Genomic DNA, 24552 nt, shown 5'->3' with positions numbered 1-24552 from the left:
CAAAATCAGACGTATTGCTATGATAAACTTCGGTAAAATTTGCTGACATTTTTGAAAATGGTGTCAGATCAGCAGAGATGCGAAAAAATGCTGAAAATATCATCTTTTGGTTTATGATAAATAAATCTGTCACTTTCATACTGTTTTGACGTATAGATAGAAGCCAAACTTTTTGGTCGTTGGCTATCGTAATACAGCTCTTGAATAGTGGTACATCCTGTACGCGCATCTCCCAGAAGCGTAAAATGCATAAAGATGGCAAAGAACAGGTAGCGCTGGAGACTGTTAATCGCTGATTCGAGTTTCGTGTTGGACACTTTATTTATCTTTTATTTTTCGTTCGAATACATATATCATTTCAGTAAAAGGTTCCTCAAGTATACGTTAATTAACTCACACATATTTTATCATTTTTATGACAAATGCAAATGTTTTTATTTCTAATCAGATATCACCGTCAATAATCCAGCCGTTGCTGCAAACATAAATTCATCATCACTGACCTTTTATTAAAGATGGCGGACCCGGATATATAGCGGAAGTGTGCAATATACACTATGCGGTCAAAAGAATACGGACACCCCCAAAACACGTTTTTCATATTAGGAGCATCGTGCTACCACCTGCTGCCAGGTACTCCCTATCAGCGACCTTAGTAGTCATTAGACATCCTGAGAGAGCTCAATGGGGCGCTCCGCGGAACTCACGGACTTCGAACGAGGTCAGGTAATTGGGTGTCACTTGCGTCATACGTCTGAAAGTGAGATTTACACACTGCTAAACAACCCTAGGTCCACTGTTTCCGATGTGATAGTGAAGTGGAAAGCTGAAGGGACATCTGCATCACAGAATCTCACAGGCCGACCTCGTCTCTTGACTGACAGAGACGCAGACGGTTGAAGGATGTAGTAATGTGTAATAGGCAGACATCTATCCAGACCATCACACAGGATTTCCAAACTGCATCAAGATCCACTGGAAGAACTATGGCAGTTATTCGGGAGGTAAGGAACCGTGGATTTCATGATCGAACGGCTGATCATAAGCCACACATCACGCCGGTAAATGCCAAACGACGCCTCGCTTGGTGTAAGGAGTGTAAACATTGGACGATTGAGCAGTGGAAAAACGTTGTGTGAAGTGACGAATCATGGTACACAATGTGGCGATCCGAAGGCAGAGTGTGGGTATGGCGAATGCCCAGTGAACGTCATCTGCCAGCGTGTGTAGTGCCAACAGTAAAATTCCGAGGCGGTCGTGCTATAGTGTGTTCCTGTTTTTCATGGAGGGGGCTTGCACCACTTGTTGTTTTGCCCGGCACTATATAAAAAAACAAGGTTCAAATGGCTCTGAGCACTATGCGACTTAACTTCTGAGCTCATCAGTCACCTAGAACTTAGAACTAATTAAACCTAACTAACCTAAGGACATCACACACATCCATGCCCGTGGCAGGATTCGAACCTGCGACCGTAACGGTTGCTCGGCACCAGACTGTAGCGCCTAGAACCGCACAGCCACTCCTGCCGGCCCCGGCTCTATCACGGCCCAGAACTACATTGATGTTTTAAGCGCCTTCTTGTTTCCCACTGTTGAGCAATTCGGGCGATTGCATCTTTCAACACGATCGAGCACCTGTTCATAATGTACGGCCTGTGGCGGAGTGGTTACACGACAATTACATCCCTGACATGGACTGGCCTGCACAGAATCCCGCCCCGACTTCGTGACAGGTCTCACCGACCGACATCGATACCTCTCCTCAGTGCAGCACTCCGTGAAGTATGGGCTGCTATTCCCCAAGAAATCTTCCAGCGACTGACTGAACGTATGCCTGCGAGAGTGGAAGCTGTTATCAAGGCTAAGAGTGAGCCAACACCATATAGAATTCTATATAGAATTACCCATGAAGGGCTCCACGAACTTGTAAGTAATTTTCAGCGATGTGACCGGATACTTTTGATCACGTAATGTATATAGGAATTGCACATACACCCTAAAGTCCTTGCTCCCCTCGCTCTGCCCATCTCCTCATCCTCCCTCTCTTTCCGTGTATCTATTCATGTTCGGCAGAGTACCGCGTAATTTGAAGTAAATCTGTCAATAACTTTTCGAAGTTTGTGATAAGTAAGCTTCCACTTTATATATTGCATATATATGTATACATTAGAAACAACGTTCTCCTTTATATATAGCTTATGTCTTTAGGTATTATATATATATATATATATATATATATATATATATATATATATATATATATATATATATATAACTGTCAACCTGATTTCTTTGTTATGCTATGAAAACATTTGACAGCAGAACTGTGAAACTGAACGCAAATTTTTTTATTTCGTTTTTCGTACTAAAAATGCCATTACCGTCCACAAAAATTAGAGTTCGGTCTCGCCGTTCTCGAGTGATGGTCTTTAACAGTTGTTTTTGATTTCAAATTTTTCCGGTGTATTTTCCAAAACATTTTCTTTCATACAAACCATGTCCTGACAACTACGAACACAACAAAGACAGAAATCCTCCAGATCTGTCGAGCCATTCTTAATTGACGTATTTCACACATGCGACAATTGATGTTAATTTCAGACTTTTCCTTTAGATTTTCCGAAAATTTTCTATCCTGCAAACCTTGTCCTGACAACAACGAACACAGAAAAAGTCAACCAAATCGGTCAAGCCGTTCTCACGTGATTATCTTTCATATATGCGGCAACTGATTTTTATTTATATAGCTTCTTAATAAATACTGCTTAGATTAAAAAAATTACGGACTAATGTTTTTCTTCTTAACGGACATGCAGGTAGAAAATGCTTCTTTGTTCAGAAGTTCAAAACGGCTGGGAATCGAACCCACGATATCCACGTGACAGGCAACTACTCTCCCACAGTGCCATTTTGTCTTTCTAAAATGACAGCCTTACTCTGGGCTATTAAGGGCGCTCGGAAAATTTCGAAGTCGATTTCCTCTGGAATTTTTTAAAGTTGAATCACCCTGCTTTGTCTTATCGATATTTGAGGTGTGAACTTCACGTGCCTTAGATGTAAAAAGATACAAAGATTCGGTTGGAGTTTGGTCGCCATGTTAGAGGAGAACGTGCCTTGGGAAGAAGTACGAGAATATCGAGGCAACCCTTAACGCTTCAGACTTGAGTGTTAGTAGTCCACAAACGTGAACTCCTTACAAACTAACGAGCGCGCACATATTGATCTATTGAAGTACTGTCGAACGACGTTAGCAATATAATTAACTGTTGCGTGATAGAGACGTTGAGCCTAATATTATATTTTATCTGACGAAACATGGCAACATTGATAGACTTTGCTTAAGTCACAGAGCAGTTGTCTTTGGAGTTCTGGATATCCTGTGGATGATGTTAAAACAGAAATGTATATGCAATCACGGCAACGGTACTTACTGAATAGATCGTTCTTCACCAAACTGTAACTTACAACAGGTATATAAGAAGCATACCACATTTTTTTCATTTTCAGGGAACGAGAATACTATCTCCACCCCTACTTCCCGTTTGTTTTTTCTCGGCATGATGACATCTATCATCGTGACGCAGCTCTCGGTGTATGTGCCTGGTTCGAACTTCCCAGATTTAAACCGAATAGAGACTCGGTGGGACCACTTCGATCAGGCTGTTGTCAACTGAGGAACCTACCACATAGCTCCACATCCCTGTCAGTACCTTTCAGATTCTCATTGACTTCATTCCTGCACATCGTTCCGCAATTCGCACTTTCGAAGGTGGTTACTCAGGCTTTTGACAGGTGATCACATTAAAGTGACTGGACAGTGTTATATTGAATAAAATTATAGATTTCATTGTAGATAAATTCATTGTTTGGTTCCCATTTTCATACAAAAGCATGAGACAGTCACCCCCTCGTCTTACAAGTTAACTATGCTTAATGTCGACAGAGGACAAATAAATTGGACCATTGATCGTCATACGCCACTCTGCACACATGTGCATACTGAGATCCAACAGACAGTGCAATCCAATAGTGCAATCCAACGGCTGCCAGAACAGTTGCCGCGAACGTTGGTAAAATTACCATAACCATTATTTTCCTACAGCTATCTGTTATATTCATTTTTACAGATGGTGTACTTTCTCGCCAACTACTGTAGTTGCAGCACTTTCCTAAGTGTCTGCCCCGGGCAAGACCGACATGCTAAAGCCCTACTGTGACCACTATCATCCACTTTTACTCCGTGACTTCAATAAGTGAGCAACAACAGTGAGCACTTTAGCCTTGATATTCGATAACTATATACACTCATAAAGTGCGTGAGTACACAACTAATCTCGCTGAGTAAAGCACCATACATCCCAATAAATGCAAGGGCGCACACCATCAATATGTTTGGGACTGTATTACTAGCAGATATCAGAAACGCATCGAGTATGAAACGAATGTTTTAGGTTGCATACATCAAAGATCAAGGCGACGCTTTTACATGAGTGCTATCTATTTGGCATCTTTCCTTCCTGTAACTATTCCACAAATATGACGAGCGTGAGAACAGTGGCGCCACGTGAATACAACCATATAAACATAAGCATACACACATATATACATGTATGCACATACACATACATACCCACACTCATACATTCCTATACATACATATGCAAGGTGTTTCAGAAGTGATGGGCAATAATTCACTCATGGAATGTACAGGCCAAAAGTAGCCAGAAAGATCCAAAACCATGGGCCCACAAATCAAGCGTTGTCAAGATACAATACATTTTCTGTTGAAATCCATCAGCGTCTGGGAACACATGGCGTCTCTAATCGTTAAAATAGGTGTTCGAAATGTTATCTATGCGTCTGAATGCAACACTGAAATCGTTTCTGATATCATAGCAGTATAAATAACACCCCGCCCCCCTCCACAATCTACAACAGTTCAGCTTATTTTCCCCTTCTTAAATCGTCGCTATCGCCAAGACTCTTCCATATTGGAATAACACCCCAGCTTTGTACGTAATGGGGAAATATTGCATGTACCTCAGGTGTAGGTGATCTATAGATTTGATATGATCAAGTTTTCATTGAGACGTATGAGTCTCAAGATTATTTACGATAATGATGGAAACTAAAGAAATGAATTAAAATTTGCGCTCCAGCCTGGATTTGAACCCAGGTTTCTTTTCTTACTAGGCAGGTGTGTGGCCATTACATCATCATAACAGTATATGTAACACGTCTGCATTTATTATATTTTATTTAGTTTTATTTATTTATGGAAGAATGGATAGCTTCGAGGGATGAAGTAGTGAAGGCAGCAGAGGATCAAGTAGGTAGAAAGACGAGGACTAGTAGAAATCCTTGGGTAACAGAAGAAATATTGAATTTAATTGATGAAAGGAGAAAATATAAAAATGCAGTAAATGAAGCAGGCAAAATGGAATACAAACGTCTCAAAAATGAGATCGACAGGAAGTGCAAAATGGCTAAGCAGGGATGGTTAGAGGACAAATGTAAGGATGTAGAGGCTTATCTCACTAGGGGTAAGATAGATACTGCCTACAGGAAAATTAAAGAGACCTTTGGAGATAAGAGAACCAATTGTATGAACATCAAGAGCTCAGATGGAAACCCAGTTCTAAGCAAAGAAGGGAAAGCAGAAAGGTGGAAGGAGTATATAGAGGGTCTATACAAGGGTGATGTACTTGAGGACAATATTATGGAAATGGAAGAGGATGTGGATGAAGATGAAATGGGAGATACGATACTGCGTGAAGAGTTTGACAGAGCACTGAAAGACCTGAGTCGAAACAAGGTACCCGGAGTAGACAACATTCCATTGGAACTACTGACGGCCTTGGGAGAGCCAGTCCTGACAAAACTGTACCATCTGGTGAGCAAGATGTATGAAACAGGCGAAATACCCGCAGACTTCAAGAAGAATATAATAATTCCAATCCCAAAGAAAGCAGGTGTTGACAGATGTGAAAATTACCGAACAATCAGTTTAATAAGTCACAGCTGCAAAATATTAACACGAATTCTTTACAGACGAATGGAAAATCTAGTAGAAGCCGACCTCGGGGAAGATCTGTTTGGATTCCGTAGAAACACTGGAAAACGTGAGGCAATACTGACCTTACGACTTATCTTAGAAGAAAGATTAAGGAAAGGCAAACCTAAATTTCTAGCATTCGCAGACTTAGAGAAATCTTTTGACAATGTTGACTGGAATACTCTCTTTCAAATTCTAAAGGTGGCAGGGGTTAAATACAGGGAGCGAAAGGCTATTTACAATTTGTACAGAAACCAGACGGCAGTTATAAGAGTCGAGGGACATGAAAGGGAAGCAGTTGTTGGGAAGGGAGTAAGGCAGGGTTGTAGCCTCTCCCCGATGTTATTCAATCTGTATATTGAGCAAGCAGTAAAGGAAACAAAAGAAAAATTCGGGGTACGTATTAAAAGCCGTGGAGAAGAAATAAAAACTTTGAGGTTCGCCGATGACATCGTCAATCTGTCAGAGACAGCAAAGGACTTGGAAGAGCACTTGAATGGAATGGATAGTGTCTTGAAAGGAGGATATAAGATGAACATCAACAAAAGCAAAACGAGGATAATGGAATGTAGTCGAATTAAGTCGGGTGATGCTGAGGGAATTAGATTACGAAATGAGACACTTAAAACAGTAAAGGAGTTTTGCTATTTTGGGAGCAAAATAACTGATGATGGTCGAAGTAGAGAGGATATAAAATGTAGACTGGCAATGGGAAGGAAATTCGTTTCTGAATAAGAGAAATTCGTTAACATCGAGTATAGATATAAGTGTCAGGAAGTCATTTCTGAAAGTATTTGTATGGAGTGTAGCCATGTATGGAAGAGAAACATGGACGATAAATAGTTTGGACAAGAAGAGAATAGAAGCTTTCGAAATGTGGTGCTACAGAAGAATGCTGAAGATTAGATGGGTAGATCACATAACTAATGAGGAAGTATTGAATAGGATTGGGGAGAAGAAAAGTTTGTGGCACAACTTGACCAGAAGAAGGGATCGGTTGGTAGGACATGTTCTGAGGCATCAAGGGATCACCAATTTAGTATTGGAGGGCAGTGTGGAGGGTAAAAATCGTAGAGGGAGACCAAGAGATGAATACACTAAGCAGATTCAGAAGGATGTAGATTGCAGTAGGTACTGGGAGATGAAGAAGCTTGCACAGGATTGGGTAGCATGGAGAGTTGCATCAAACCAGTCTCAGGACTGAAGACCACAACAACAACAGCATTTATTTATTTATTTTGCGGGAATGACAGACATAGCTTCAGGCCAGGTGTACATAATGCGGGCAGTGGACACAACCCGAGACCTGGCCATAATGTGCTGGTCACTCACATGGACATGGAACTAGGGTTGTTTTTTTATTTCAAGTTTTTTTATCTTTTCATGTCTATTTTTATTTTTTATTTTTTATATTTTCTTAATTTCTTCCTTTATTTTTGTTATTTGCGTTACGAAAAGAAAAGCTGATAACAAAATTCCAAAATGTTGGGGCACAAAAGGAAAAAAAAAATGTCTATAAGAAGAAATCAATGAGAGAAGGCTCCCCAGAAAACAAAGGCTATTCAATTCCTTGACGATTAAAGACAAGGTGCCACATATTTGCAAATAAAGCACGATAACATGGAAGCCTCTGCCACTTCCAATGAGTGTTCACCATATATTGCCAAAAAATAAGGTTGTCACACCCAGTTACATAGCGGGCGTAGTATCCGAGAGCCCATACGATCGAATTAGTCTTGTTCCGAAGAAAAACAAAAAAGTCTCGACACAGAAGTGCAACCGAAAAAGCAGCTTCAGCTGATCGGGTAAGGAAAGCCAGTTGCCAGCTAGACAGTTGAGGCTAATTGCATCAGAAGGATAGAAAGACTAACGTGAAACCAAGTGAATAACTTCTATTACTTGGATGATATGTAGTACTCAACAGAAATTAGGAAAAGAATTGCAATGGTAAAAGAAGGATTCAAGGGGAAAGAGAAATTACTTTGTGGACCACTAAACAAAGATCTGAGGAAAAGACTTGACAAATGTTACATCTGAAGCGTTGCACTATATGGTGCGGAGACCTGGACATTGAGGAAAGACGATGAAAGAAGATTGGAGGCACTAGAGATGTGGATATGGAGAAGAATGCAAAAAGTGAAATTGTGAGACCGAGTAAGGAATGAAAAAATATTAAGAAGAGTTGGAGAAGGTTGAACTTGGCTGCCTCTAAGGCGTGGACATGTCAAAACTATAACGGACAGTACCTGTGCATGGAATGTGCCTGGGAGCAATGGAGGGCATGACGGCGCAAGACAATTCCGCGTCAGAATGGAATGACAGACTCGAGAAACCGAGAGACAAACAATGATGTCACACTCACAACGACTTACGCAACACTGAGGATAAACAAAGAAGCTCTCGCAATGCGACAATAGAGGCGGGGACGGGGGGAACCTTCCCGCCCGGCGTGAGAAATGGTAATGATTAGCCTGTGTGGATCACGCTAGTCCATTGCTCTCCCTAACACAAACATCAGTTCACTCCTTCAGCTTATTTTCCCCTTTCTTAAATCGTCACAGTTGCCGAGGATCTCCGGTACTGGAATAGAGTCTACTGGATCCTACACGACTGCTGTCGTTCTGAATGGAAATTTGCAATTCTGTTGCCAATCTTGGTACGTCGTGGGTTGGTATCGATACATAACACCACAGTGTCAATAGACGAACTACTGGGAAACAAAACTGTGTATCTAAATCGTAAATAAAACCATCCATGGACTCGCATTCGGGAAGTCGACGGTTCAATCCCGCATCCCGCCATTCTGATTTAGGTTTTCCGTGATTTCCCTAAATCGCTCCAGGTAAATGCCGGGGTGGTTCCTTTGAAAGTGCACGGCTGACGTCCTTCCCCATCCTAACCTAATCCGATGAGACCGATGACCTCGCTGTTGACCCAACAACAACCTAACCCAAAACCCTCCAGCATTAAGAAAAAATGTGTTGTATTTTTTATTGGGTAGTTTTCATAGTACTTAGTAACTTGTGTAATCAGTGTTACAGTGTTATAAAATAGTGATATCAGTAATGGTCTTTTAAAAATAATATAGTTTCGTGATCGAAACACAATCGGAAACTATTATTTTTACCCCTCAGAAAATGTAAATTTACTGTTCAGAGCGTAATGACCCCTAAAGTGGGAACTACTTCCCTACTGAACCCTGTGGCGCAACCCAGCTTATCTGTTGGACTCTAAAGGCTAGAGCTGAATCGGCGTGTGGGCTGGTGACAGGAAAGACCGGATGCTGATGAAGGTGGACCTGCAGCTGGTGGACACGGAGGAGTGTTCGGAGAAGCTGCATCGCCAGCTGCGCGAGAACACCCACATCTGCACGTACACCATCGACAAGGACGCCTGCCAGGGCGACTCGGGCGCCGCGCTCATATGCCACGGTGTCCAGGTGAGTCAGCGTCGCGGGCAAAGCCGCCGAGGAACACAGGCCGCGGCGCGTAATTCACGAACGTAGTCCTGAACTATCTCGCTCACTAAGCTCAGCATACAAAATGCGTTTCTGAACCTACACTACTGGTCATTACAATTACTACACCAAGAAGAAATGCATTGGAGAATATATTATACGCAATTTGGGTGCATAGATCCCGACGAAACAATACCCATAACAACCACCTGTGGCCGGAATAACGGCCTTGATACGCCGGGGCATTGATTCAAACAGAGCTTGGATGCCGTGTACAGGTACAGCTGTCCATGCAGCTTCAACACTCTACCACAGTTCATAAAGAGTAGTGACTGGAGTATTGTGACGAGCCAGTTGCTCGGCCACCATTGACCAGACGTTTTCAATTGGTGAGAGAACTGGAGAATGTGCTGGCCAGGGTAGCAGTCGAACATTTTCTGTATCAAGAAAGGCCCGTACAGGACTTCCACCATGCGGTCGTGCATTATCCTGCTGAAATGTAGGGTTTCGCAGGCATCGAATGAAGGGTAGAGCCACGGGTCGTAACACATCTGACACAGGGATCGAGACGTGGCTGCACGATCCGTTACAGCCATGCGGATGAGATGCCTGTCATCTCGACTGCTTGTGATACAAGGCTGTTGGGTTCCAGCACGGCGTTGCGTAGTACCCCCCTGAATCCACCGATTGCATACTCTGCTAACAGTCATTGGATGTCGACCAACGCGAGCAGCAATGTCGCAATACGATAAACCGGAATCGCGATAGGCTACAATCCGACCTTTCTCAAAGTCGGAAACGTGATGGTACACATTTCTCCTCCTTAGACGAGGCAACACAACAACGTTTTACCAGGCAACGCCGGTCAACTGCTGTTTGTGCATGAGAAATCAGTTGAAAACTTTCCTCATGTCAGCACGTTGTAGGTGTCGCCACCGGCGCCAACCTAGTGTGAATGCTCTGAAAAGCTAATCATTTGCATATCACAGCATTTTCTTCCTGTCGGTTAAATTCTGCGTCTGTAGCACGTCATCTTCGTGGTGTAGCAATTTTAATGGCCAGTAGTGTATTAACTCGCAGCTGGGCATGTAAGTACTTACGAGAATTGCATCTTCCACAGGAATTTGGTATTATGAAATCTTACTGATTAACAGTACCACAGCAAAATATAGTTTTAGATCAATACTCGTTATAAATTGTATAGCGGCTTGTTTACAGCATTTAGTCTTTTCTGCTGAACAGTACCCACTGCCGCGCGGGATCAGCCGAGCGGTCTCGGGCACTGCAGTCATGGACTGTGCGGCTGGTCCCGGCGGAGTTTCGAGTCCTCCCGCGGGCATGGGTGTGTGTGTTTGTTCTTAGGATAGTTTAGGTTAAGTAGTGTGTAAGCTTAGGGGACTGATGATCTTGGCAGTTAAGTCCCGTAAGATTTCACACACATTTGAACAATTTTGAACAGTACCCATTACATGCTGGAAGTAGTGCCTTATGCAACTGATAATCATTTTAGCAGAATTTGATTTTATTGTACGCCAATACAGCAGTAACAAATTATAAGTAGGCCCACAGACTTCCCATCATTATAGGACTAATAACAGTAAGATTCCATAATAGCAGATCCCTGTAGAAGATTCAGTTTTCGTTTGCACGGACACGCCTAGTTACGAGTTAACAGGTGTAAAAACGGAGTGCGTCTGCTGCACTGATGTACGCGCCGCGGCCGGTCTTTCTCGTAGGCGCTGGATAGTGTCCCGTGACTTGCACAGCTCCACATCACGCGGTAGCCCCTCCCACCTTCACACATACAACACAGCACATACAAAGCACTGCCGTCCCTATAATGCATTATCTTCTTCAACTCTGAAAATGCCTATGCCGAATTGGATGTTGAATAGAATATCAATAATTCGTAAGACCTTCTAGCAAATTCAACGCTTGTCTTACACTAACGGGCGAAGGATAATGTGCAAATTTAATCCTGAATGTGTTACATACTTATCTTCTGCCGATGACCTCTAAAGAAAAAGTCCTCATCGAGCAGGGGAAGAGCTAGAAAACGACCCACCACGAAGGAATTATCCGAATGGGGCGGAAATCGGCAGATGTGATCTACATGTTCAGACAAACAAGTGATTAAAATTTCAGAAAAAAAGAACAGTTTATTTTAGGGAAACAACTTCACAAATTGAGAAAGTCAATAACAGAATGGCTCACCTCTGGTTCTAATACACACATCAAAAAAAGTTTTACATCACCCCGTTTCCCAGAACACCTGAAGATAGACGTTGACTGTGGATATAGTATCACTGACACAGTCTCTTTGACTCTTCAGAGATGTCATTATACGCGCCAGCCGGCCGTGGTGGGCGAGTGGTTCTAGGCGCAACAGTCTGGAACCACGTGATCGTCACGGTCGCAAGTTCGAATCCTGCCTCGGGCATGGATGTGTGTGATGTCCTTAGGTTAGTTAGGTTTAAGTAGCTCTAAGTTCTAGGGGACTGATGACCTCAGATGTTAAGTCCCATGGTGCTCGGAGCATTATACCCGCCCAAAGATGTAAACAACCACGCATGAGCAGCGTCTATTAGACAGAGGGGATCCGACAACCGATCAGTTCCAGTCATTCCACCAGAAAGGAGGTACACGGCTCGTGTTGTCTGTAGTTCAACCATGCCTAGAGGGTCAACACCGCAGTTCGATCGCGTCCGCATTGTTACTTTGTGCCAGGAAGGGCTCTCAACAAGGGAGGTGTCCAGGCGTCTCTGAGTGAACCAAAGCGATGGTGTTCGGACATAAAGGAGATACATAGAGACAGGAACTGTCGATGACATGCTTCGCTCAGCCGCCCAAGGGCTACAACTGCAGTGGATGACCGCTAACTACGGATTTTGGCTCGGAGGAACCCTGACAGCAACGCCACCATGTTGAATAATGCTTTTCGTGCAGCCACAGGACGTCGTCTTACCACTCAAACTGTGCGCATCATGCAGCGTATTGGCTGCATGATGCGCAACTTCACTCCCGACGTCCGTGGCGGAGTCCATCTTTGCAACCACGACCACGGTACAGATGGGCCCAACAACATGCCAAATGGACCGCTCAGGATTGGCATCACGTTCTCTTCACCGATGAGTGTAGCAAATACCTTCAACCAGATAACCGTCGGAGACGTGTTTGGAGGCAGCCCAGTCAGGCTGAACGCCTTAGACACACTGCCCAGCGAGTGCAGCAAGGTGAAGGTTCCCTGATGTTTTGGGGTGGCATTGTGTAGGGCCGACGTACGCCGCTGGTGATCATGGAAGGTGCCGTAACAGCTGTACGATACGTGACGATCCTCCTACCCATGGTGCAACCATATCGACAGCATATTGGCAAGGCATTCGTCTTCATGGACGACAATTCGCGGCCCCATCATGCACATCTTATGAATGACTTACTTCAGGATAACGACATCGCTCGGATAGAGTGGTAGCCTGTTCTCCAGACATGAATCGTATCGAACAAGCCTGGTATAGAATTAAAAGGGCTGTTTATGGACGACGTGACCCACCAACCACTCTGAGGGATCTACGCCGAATCGCGTTGAGGAGTGGAACAATCTGGACCAACTTGTGGATAGCATGCCACGACGAATACAGCGAAGCGTCAGTGCAAGAGGACGTGCTACTGGGTATTAGAGATACCGGTGTGTACAGCAATGTGAACCGCGACGTCTGAAGGTCTCGCTGTATTGTGGTACAACATGCAATGTGTGGTTTTCATGAGCAATGAAAAGGGCGGAAATGATGTTTATGTTGCTCTCCATTACAGTTTTCTGTACAGGTCCCGAAACTCTCGGAAACGACGTGATGCAAAACATTTTTTTATGTGTGTACACAGAGTTATTCGGCTTTGCATTGACTGATAGAGATCTATAGCCAAATTGTGTCCAATTGGCGTGTTGAAGTGTTCTTGCCCATATACTCCAAATGTTCTCAACTGCAGAAAGATCAGGCATCTTCACTGGCAAGGGTAGTGTTTAACAAACACGACGAAATGTAGTAGAAACTCTTCCCCCATGCGGGTGGGAATTATCTTGCTGAAATGTAAGTATAGAATGCCTTAAAGGCTAACAGAACGGGGCGTAGAAAATGGTCGACGTACCTCTTGCTGTAAGGGTGCTCAGATGACGACGAAAAGGATCTTGCTATGAAATAAAATAGCACACCAGACCATCACCCCTTTTTGTCGGGCCATAAACCAGCGACAGACTGGCTGATATGCCACCACTGCCTGGGGCATCTCCAGGAGCGCCTTCGCTCAGTTATAAACGGGACTCATCACTCAATCCATTTCTACTCCATTTAAAGAGATTCCAGACCGAATGTTTGTGTTCAGAGGTCAACCCCTTTCCTGTGAGCTGGCTATTAATAAATGGTCCTTGTGGACACTGAAAGTCCAGTTGCAAGTTGGATCGATGATGATGATGATGATGAATCCATGGTTTTGAGTGTCTTTCTGACGACTGCCCGGTCATCTCGTTCTGTGGTCTCTCTAGGTCGACTGCTTCCTTCTTGACACTGTGTCGGACTATGGTTCACCCATCCCTGGTTACATCGTCAACAGTAACATTCCTCCGACGAGTATGCAAATGTGGAGCGATTGGCTGATAGTCCAACCGACGTCTTTGAGCTCAACTATACATTGTGTACGAATATCAGTTTGTGATCAATTTCCATAATTCCTTCGTGGTGTGTCATTTTTTGTCTTAGAGTGTATACACGGATGAAGACATCTTATTCAGTCTTAATTGAGATTTATTTTCCTTCAGGTACTGCTCGATTTTCAGTTGCGTATTTGCCCAAAATAATCCTCAAATGAAACAAAGCCACATTTTTCAACTCAACAGGACATTATGTAAGATTTTACAATCGTACACGCAACAACACTGAATAGTCACTACGTGGCACAACCCTAACAATACAGACTGAAGAGACCAACAACTGAACAGTGATGAGCATTTAAAAGACAAATGACATACATCATCATCACTGAACATCTAAGAAATCTGAGAACAAACTGAAATAACTGTCTTGATGTTGAAGTGTTCAGTCAATATTTATAGCTTTTGGATGCCCGCCAGAATATTTTGGGTACCTCTGGTCTTTTACTTGCTTCCGGTTTTCAAATAAGTATAAACTTTGACAAAATTATAGTTTTCTTGTGTGGAAAATCAAAGAAGTATAACAATCGATGTCTTAAATAAGATGTAATGTCCCAGAATGCGGTCGCAGGTTCGAACCCTGCCTCGGGCATGGATGTGTGTGATAGGTTTAAGTAGTTCTAAGTTCTAGGGGACTGATGACCACAGGTGTTAAGTCCCATAGTGCTCAGAGCCATTTGAACCATTTGAACAAACACTTTCGCGTGCCATGAGATACGCAGCCAAGAGTTGCACTCACTCCACAAGATGGTAACTCAGGCTAGTTGTAGTCTAACGAGTTACTAGTGACAATCTTGCTGAAACTACCTGACGTCCGATGCACCAAATGCAACGATGGAACAATACGCCAAAGCCGGAACCGACGGTCTGCACTACATCCCCAGAATAATGTGTTTAGAACGAGAAAGGAATCACTACCACCAGAGTAGAAGAATCACACACCGGCCTACAATCAAGAAAGCTGTCAAAACTACACGCCTTACCAGACAGCAGCGGCAAGGCGAGGAAATCTACACTTCCGTTACATACACAAACCGCCATGGCAGGTAACTGAGGCGTTAGCGGCCGCCAGGCAATAAAAATTACCGCTGGTTGAACTTAACAAACGTAACAAATTGAACGCAGTAAATAGTAACAAGATAATTCGAGGGAAACTATTCAGATCCATCTTCCCCAAGCACTCCACTCACAGCTTTTCGCCGCGGCGACACTACGAGCAGCAACACCAACCCAAGTCACAGGAGAATCGCGAGATGTCACAATGGTGGAGGTTTCTCTAGTTGGGTTGAGATGCGCTCATCTTGAAGGTTGCTGTATCCAGTTTAAAACGAGGTTGTGCACCCTCGTGACCACAGCCCTTCGATCCGGCATTCAATGCGTGCTGCCAACGGTCCTGGCGTGTTCTGGCGCTGCGCGGACCTGGTTCCTCCTGAGTCCCCAACCGAACTGTTTCACTCACACGACCCGGATAAACGACGACGACGCCCCAAAGATAGGGCAATAGTTACTACATATCGATAACCGCCGCTGCTGCCACTAGCGGACAGGCAACGCTTGTGAAACCGAGTGGCGCCAGTCAACACGAGAAGAAGACAAACAACCGCAACCATGCCAACTAATCGATACGTCTGGCCTCGAGCAGAGGGAGGAAACCTACAAACAGCACCAAGGCCAGCCGCAGCACGGCTCAGTTTATGGTGGGCGGAAGCAAAGTGTTACATGGGTGTCCTGGAGACACTATCCACATCTGCTACTGCATATACTTGCAAACTTATAAATTTACATGGCAAAGAGTTCAAGAAATACGTAGTTATAAACACTGAGATACGTAAAAATGTAGCTTTTGCTTCAAACGGAGAGCAAGTTACCCAGACCAGATTGTTGATGTGTCTGACTAGACTAGAAACCATTATTGTGGCGCTGTACTCCTTCTCATGGGTGCATCGGTCTTGAAGATGAAAATACGCGACCGCATCGAACAGCGCAGGTGGAGGAGCCCATGGGAACGAGAAGATATTCGGCAAATCGACTGGTCTACCCGTCATCCCGACTCAAATCCCATCGTGCATATGTTGAATACGTTGGGGAGAGATATATTGCAGCACGTCTGCATGCAGTAACAAGCACCAAAAAGTTTTCTATCACGCTAGTGGAGGAATGATACACCCTTCACAAGAACCTCTTACGAAGCTTGTGGCCAACATCGGAGTGCCTTGTATAGCATGCATTGCCATCTGTTGCGACCATGAAATAAGTTCCGCGTTTTCTTATGTCCAGGGGACCATCATCAATCACGGTGACTTCACTGCAATTGCTGTCTTTGAATAAAACTGTACTATCTGCTTCCTCAGAGTGTACTTCTTTCAGTTAACTTCTGCACTATATTGTAGCGGTTGTATATGTAGTTCCTGATCTTTTTGACAGGTCCAAACATGGTTGGTGGGTTGATTTGGGGAAGGGGATCAAACAGTGAGTCATCGGTCCCATCGGATTAGGGAAGGATGAGCGAGTGAGTCGGCCATGCCCTTTCAAAGGAATCAACCCGAAATTTGCCGGAAGTGATTTAGGGAAATTACGGAAAATTTAAATCGGGATAACAGGTCGTGGATTTGAACCGTCGACCTCCCGAATGCGAGTCCGGTGAGTTAACCACTGTGCCATCTCGCTCGATACATGTCCAAAATGATAGTCACCACGTATGCATAATCAAGGTGATCATGGTCAATGATTCCTTCAGTACAGATGCACTCTTACTAAAGTCGGGGAGATGCCGCGAGAATTGAGGCTAATCAGCATGGGCACTACATCAGTAATGTGTGGTATAATTGAGAATTTGGGTCTGATGGGAGGCTAACTAGGGTAGTCTGTACAGTTGCTGTGACTGGTGTGCCCATATGGTGTGGTGATCAGCGCACCTGCCTAGTAAACAGGAGACCTGGGTTCAAATACCATTCTAGCACCAATTTTCAGCTTGTCCCATTGAAATAAATCAACGACAAAATAATTTCCACTGGCATCTAATGTCTTTAATGCCTCTGTCTTGCAGCAGGTCTTTCCATGTATGGTCCACGTTTCATGGAGTTATGCTACTTCGTAGTAAAAGATTATGGGAAATTACTTTCGTTCTTAGATTTTGCACACCAGTGGACTAAGCAGCTAACTCAGTTTGTGGTGCACGCTTCCAGGTGCAAATTGCCTGTGTGACGACTTCACTAAAAATTTACTTTTCGGTGTTTAATATACTTATTGACCGAATTCAAATACTTTAAATGTCTCTTGGTCGCAGTCTGACTGGGAATTTCAGTCTGTAACTGCTCGTCATTCCGCGAAGTTTGAACGTTTCCTTGGCTCAGTGTCTAATTATGGTTTTAATTCTCGACGTTATGTGATTAATCTCACGGAGAAAACGTTTGTCTGCGCTGGGGAAAGGTTTTAATTTCGCACCGACGCCTAAGAGTTTGGCAGTCGTTGATTTTATTAGTTCTATTGAACAGGCTGTTTATAAACTACCTTCCGAGGCTGCGGAAGAGGTTCGTAGGGAAGCTTGTCGTGTGTTGACTGGGGTCCGTCCACCCAAGTTTAACATTACGGCAGCTGATGCGGCTGCTTTAAGTTCAACCAGAATGGATCCTGATGTTGTTAATTAACCTGCGGACAAGGGAAATGCCACGATTTTGTTGAACAAGCACGGTTACATTCAAAAGATGCAGTGTCTACTTTCTGATTCGGCGTATAGCAAAATCGGTGCTGACCCTACTAAGAGTGTTGAGAGAAAAACTAATAACCTCCTGAAGAAAAGGTCTTTGTCACAGGAGACTATCAACAGTCTTCATTCTTACTGTGCTGTACCACCTACATTATATGGCCTCCCTAAGTGGGGGGCCGGTGTGGCCAAGTGGTTCTAGGCGCTACAGTGTGGAAACGCGTGACCGCTACAGTCGCAGGTTCGAATCCTGCCTCGGGCATGGATGTGTGTGATGTCCTTAGGTTAGTTAGGTTTAAGTAGTTGTAGGGGACTGATGATCTCAGAAGTTAAGTCCCATAGTGCTCAGAGCCATTTTTTTGCCTCCCTAACGTCCGTAAAGAGGCTGTCCCTTTGAGACGTATTGTTTGTAATATTGCTGCTCCGACATATCGTGTAGCTAAACATGTTGCTAGTTTCTTGAGCCCATTAGTAGGTAGGTATGAACACCACATTAAGAACTCTGCAGATTTGTTACGACGAGGGATTGCGTTTGGATGACTCTGATGTTTTAGTCACTTTTGATGTGATTTCTCTTTTCACTCGCGTTCCTTTTTCTGATTCGTTGCAACTAATTGAGGTTAAGTTTTGTGTCACGTTAACAAATTTGTTTCGACATGTGCTGACTTCCACTTACTTTTTATTCAATGGTGAGCACTGCGGGCAGACTGATGGAGTTACAATGGGAAGCCCGTGGTCACCTATTGTGGCCAATTTGTGTATGGAGGACTTTGAGGAAATTGCATTGGAGTCAGCGATATTGAAACCTGCGGTTTTTTTTCAGATATGTAAACGATACTTTTGTTGCTTGGCCTCATGGTAGTGAGAATTTAAACCGGTTTTTGGAGCACCTGAATTGAATCCTCCTGAATTTTCAGTTCACTATGGAGGTGGAAAAAAATGGATGCCTTCCTTGATGTGTTGTCAGAAGGAAGACTGACGGTACATTGGGAGATTCTGTTTATAGGAAGCCTACTGCTGATAGTTGTCACCATCCAGCTCAGCGTGAACGAATACTTCGTACCTTGGTTCACAGGGCCCACGTTATCTCAGACGCTGAAAGTTTGGCAGCTGAGCTATCATATCTCGGAGTCACCTTTCGTTAGAATGGCTATAGTGAGAGGCAGATCAAACGTGCGTTGCGCCATCAGCCTTCTGTGCAACTCGTGAGTGACGATAGCAACGAAGTGGCACCTAAGCCTACGGCCTTTTTGCCTTACGCAGGAAGCATTTCCAACAGGATTGGCCGTATTTTTCGGAAATATGATAGTAAATGTGTTTTTCGACCACCTTCTAAGATTAAGGCCCTGTTGGCGTTCGTAAATGATGATCTTGGTTTGTGTAACGCTGGTGTCTATCGGATTCGTTGCAGTTGTGGCATGTCATATATTGGTCAGACAATCAGGACTGTGGAAGACCGGTGTATTGAACGTAAGTGTCACACACGCTTACAACAGCCGAGAAAATCCGCTATTGCAGAACATTGCCTTGACACCGGTCATCCTATGGAATACAACATGGAGAGTCTGTCTTCCACGTCCAGCTATTGGGATAGTGTTATTAAGGAAGTTGTTGAAATCAAAATATCAAGCAACCTTATAAACAGAGATGGTGGATTTTGTTTAAATGCTGCTTGGAATCCGGCTCTGTCTCTCATCAAAAAACAGAGGGACAGAATTAGAGCTACCTCACTTGCTGATTAATAGTCACTATCGATATTCCTGAAGTTGATTATCGATGGTTGTGTGTTGACTCTGCGGTTACTTGTTCTGTGTGTGGTATCTTCTTTGTTTCTCCTCTGTGAACCGAGGTATTAAATTCTCTTGGAGACTGCTTCCCCCTGTAGTTGTGCCTTGACAATGGCAGGGTGTGCTCCTGTCGAAATATCGGCAGTGGTCCACGACGTCACCCGGCAGCAGAGCTCTAAGTAACTTGAACATTCAATTTGCCAGGAAAAGTTAAGGTCTCAAATTAAATGCTGTCATAATCTATTTAACAATGCAGGTTTAATACGATAAGAGAAGTCTTGCAGTTATAAACTGTGTGTATGTCATGAAGCAACGTAGCTCGTGGTGAGCAAGTTACCCAGAGTATATTCATGCAGTATTTGACAATGAGAGCACTTAACGGTTTTCAACGAACTTTACAGATAATTTCAAACCTTTACGAAACTTATTCTCCCTGATTTCCCCACGAAATTACGGGAGGGTAAATTGTCTACATTTTCGTTCTACGTGCAGTACAACCTTTGCATCAGTCATGAAGTTTTAATTTATTATGCCTTTACCACTAATTCTATTCCCAACACGTTTTGGAGACAGCACCCACATCTGCTACTGCATGTACTTGCAGAGTCATATCATTTTATGGCAAAGAGTTCAAGAAATACGTCGTTATAAACACTGAGATAAGTAAAGAAGTAGCTTTTGCTTGAAACGGAGAGCAAGTTACCCAGACTAGACTGTTCATGTGTCTGACTAGAGTAGAAAAAAAATTAATCTTCTCTCAATTCCTTACAAAAAACAATCAGTTCGAAACAAATTGAGATCGACGTACAAAATTATGGTACTAGAAATTCTTTATTAGCATTCGGTTCAAAGGTATATATACACTATGTGATCAAAAGTAACCGGACACCTCGCTGAAAACGACTTATAAGTTAGTGGCTCCCTCCATCGGTAATGCGGGAATTCAGTATGGTGTTGACCCGATCTTAGCCTTGGTGGTAGCTTCCACCCTCGCAGGCATATGTTCAGTCAGGTGCTGGATGGTTTCTTGGGAAATGGCAGCCCATTCTTCACGGAGTGCTGCACTGAGGAGAAATATCGATGTCGGTCGGTGAGGTCTGGCATGAAGTCGACGCTCCGAAGCATCCCAAAGGTGTTCTATAGATACAGGTCAGGACTCTGTGCAGGCCAGTCCATCACAGGGATGTTATTGTCGTGTAACCACCCTGCCACACGCCGTGCATTATGAACAGATTCTCGATTGTATTGAAAGTAGCAATCGCCATCCCCGAATTCCTCTTCAACAGTTGGAAGCAAGAAAGTGCTTAAAACATCAATGTAGGACTGTACTGTGATAGTATCACGCAAAACAACAAGGAGTGCAAGCCCCTTCATGAGAAGCACGAGCACACCATAAGACCACCGCCTCCGAATTTTACTGTTGGCATTACATACGTTGGCAGATGACGTTCACCGGACATTCGCCATACACACACCCTGCCATCAGATCGCCACATTGTGGACAGTGATTCGTCACTCCACACAACGTTTTCCCACTGTTCAATCGTCCAGCTTTTACCCTTCTTACACTAAGCAAGGCGTCGTTTGGCATTTACCAGCGTGACGTGTGGTTTATGATCAGCCGCTCGACCATGAAATCCAAGTTTTGTCACCTCTCGCCTGTCTGTCATAGTAATTGTAGTGGATCCTGATGCAGTTTGGAATTCTATTTCGTGGTCTGGATAGATGTCTGCCTATTACACATTAAGATCCTCTTCAACTGTGGATGGTCTCTGTCAGTCATCAGGTGAATTCCGACAGTACGCTTTTGTGCTGTACGTGCCCTTCACGTTTCCACTTTTACTATCACATCGGAATCAGTGCACCTAGGGACGTTTAGGAGTGTGGAAATCTCGGGTACAGACGTATGTTACAAATAACACCAAATCACCTGACCAAGTTCGAAGTCCATGAGTTCCGCGGAGCGCCCCATTCTGCTCTCTCACGATATCTAACAACTACTGAGGTCGCTGATATGGAGTATTTGGCACTAGGTGGCAGCACAATGCACCTAATATGAAAAACATAAGTTTTTGGGGGTGTCCGGATACTTTGATCACACTGTGTATATCATTTGGTCTTTTACCTAGTTAATTATTAGGTAGAGCGTTTTTTCAAAGAAATGGTTGAAATGGCTCTATGCACTATAGGACTTTTCTTCTGAGGTCATCAGACGCCTAGAACTTAGAACTAATTAAACCAAACTAACCTAAGGACATCACAGACATATATGCCCGAGATAGGATACGAACCTGCGACCGTAGTGGTCGCTCGGCTCCAGACTGTAGCGCCTAGACCCGCACGGCCACTCCGGCTGGCAGAGCGTTTTTTCTCTCCTTTGTAATCTGTTTCTGCGGCATCTCACATGGACTCCAACGATACCCTGGAAGCGTAGATGAGTTCCTCTTGTAGTGTTGCCTTGTTTCCATTGCTGAAGCGTCTCGATGGAAGCGTTCTCGGTGTTCGTCACTCAGCGTCACAACTGCTTGGAAAGAAGTCGAGAAGTGGATCTTGAACGACACACTATAATCTAGCTTGTGGTATGTCCTCAGACGTTCATTAACAGATACATTGTAATTTTCTGCTCTTTGATTTCTCGATAAATAGTTAACAACATTTTTAATTCTTTCCAAGCTGCTTTCTCTTTCCTTTCAATGACCCTGTTAAATGTTCCGCTCTTAAAGAATTCTCGAATTAGCGGACCGACGAAGATTATCTGCCGGCCGGAGTGGCCGAGCGGTTCTAGGCGCTACAGTCTGGGACCGCGCAACAGCTACGGTCGCTGGTTCGAATCCTGCCTCGGGCATGGATGTGTGTGATGTCCTTAGGTTAGTTAGGTTTAAGTAGTTCTAAGTTCTAGGACTGATGACCTCAGAAGTTAAGTACCATAGTGCTCTGAGCCATTTGAACCATTTGAAGATTATCTCTTTGATCTTCGCATAATTGAGATGTTGGAATTTTGGCTGTAAATTGTTTAAAGCTTGTCCATTATTCATTACTTTCAGTAAATTTTTCGTAACTCCTAGCTTTTTGTGTAGAAGTAGCAAAAAGATTTTATCACGGGCAACAAATAGAATTTACTGTACGTTCTTCTTCCCAGGCTCCATTATTTTCCTTTCAGGGCAGATTTTTCGAATGTAGTGCGATTTGATGTCGTAGCTTTCCCACTCGGAAGGTAAGCAGCAACATTTGGTGTATGATAACTGCATTCCGAGTATGATTGCAGTAACCTTCACATCGCCACATATCTGCTTCTGATGGACATTATAATTTTATTATTCAAGAAGCAGCTTCACACTTTCGTAGCTCTCCTTTGTTTGTATGGCGTGATCTACACGGACAGCTGACAGTGCGTTTACGCTGTGAAGCAAAATGGCTTCCAAGCTTATCGTTGAGGAGTCAGTGTAAAGTCTCTAGTGAAAAGGCTGCTGACTCTCTTCAGGAACCACGCGTTTGTCTGGCCTTTCAACAGATACCCCTCCGTTGTGGTTGAACCTATGGTACGGCTATCTGTATCGCTGAGGCACGCAAGCCACCCCACCAACGGCAAGGTCCATGGTTCATGGGGGGAAGCTGTGCTCCATATGCCACGCTTAAAGGGAACGCAATTTTTTCTACAATAGGAAGATGCCTGTTTTAACACCTATTAACGTCATTCTTTGTAAAGCTGTACGTCTGTGTACAGCTGATGCTTGTAGATTAACTTATCTGAAGGCTAATGAAGCACAAGACAATGAAAAACAATACCGTGTAATAAACATTAATGAGCAGCAGATTTACAACGGTCATGCATGAAGAATTATTTGCTAGAAAGTTAAATAATATACAGTATCTGACCAAACAACATGGATGTTAACATGGGGTGTGTCTACCCTTCCCGTTTACGACAGCTTGAACTTTTCTGGGGACTCTTTAAATGGAAGAATGGCAGCCCATTCTTCCTCAAGAGACAAAACCGCGGAAGGCAGTGAATAGCAGTGTTGGACACTTGGTCAACGTTCGAAGTCATCCCAAACGTGCTGCATTGGGTTCGGGCTGGTACTCTGGGTAGGTCAGGAAGTCCATTCGGGAATGTTACTGTCGACGGACTATTGCGAGCAACAGATTCCGACAGCGACATGGTGCTGACACAGCTGTAGATGGTCAATCCTTGCCTCCAGCCAGCACCACCTGTGCCACCGCAATCCACAAGCTGTCTCCACGACTAGCTCTCTGGGAATATGTTACGCCTCCGAATCTCTCGTCACTTTACCTGGAAATACCCCATGGCCGAGCACTCAGTCTCTTGTGTTGCAGCTCGATGTACCGGCCACTGTCTGTTGACTTCGTTTGGACTTCATTATTGGTCGCCTGTCTACTGTTTCTGTGTCGTCGAACTTTTACGTTATTCTAGTTGCTGTACGTTTCTATTGTCAGTGGAACAAGCCCCCCCTCCCCCCCCCCCCAAAAAAAAATTAAATGAGCATATGGCATCGTTGGCCGGGAGGCCCCAGTCGGGGAAGTTCTGCAGCCAAGTACAAGTCTTATTTCAGTCTACGCCACATAGGGCGACATGCAGGCCAGTGAAGAGGACGAAGTGAAGAGGAGGACAGCACAACACCCAGTCGCAGAGCGGAGAAATTCTCCAACTCGGCCGGGAATCGAAGCCGGGTCCGCTTGCATGGGAGGCGAGCAAGTTACCACCCAGCTAAGCAGGCGGACGTAACAAGCCCAAAAAATTGTGCTCACAACTGCAGACTTATACAGTAGCGAAGAGTATTTTCGATCTCTAAGTGCATCAAAATATTCGACAACGTGGACGTAGAGTTT

The 24552-nt window shown here is 44.0% G+C and overlaps 1 protein-coding gene across 1 annotated transcript in view; it reads left to right on the top strand.

Annotated features, from left to right (window-relative positions):
- Window positions 1–24552, top strand: part of LOC126285070 (serine protease 55-like) — a 103882-nt gene that overhangs the window by 21072 nt on the left and 58258 nt on the right. Inside the window, exon 3 of the mRNA XM_049984393.1 lies at window positions 9326–9494. Coding sequence (XP_049840350.1) covers window positions 9326–9494 — 169 coding nt within the window. The remainder of the gene's footprint in view (window positions 1–9325; window positions 9495–24552) is intronic.

Source organism: Schistocerca gregaria, chromosome 8 (genome assembly GCF_023897955.1).
Source record: "Schistocerca gregaria isolate iqSchGreg1 chromosome 8, iqSchGreg1.2, whole genome shotgun sequence".
In the NCBI taxonomy this organism is placed as follows: domain Eukaryota; kingdom Metazoa; phylum Arthropoda; class Insecta; order Orthoptera; family Acrididae; genus Schistocerca; species Schistocerca gregaria.
The sequence above is the reverse complement of the archived record's forward strand: the minus strand, read 5'-3'. Positions and strand labels throughout refer to the sequence as shown.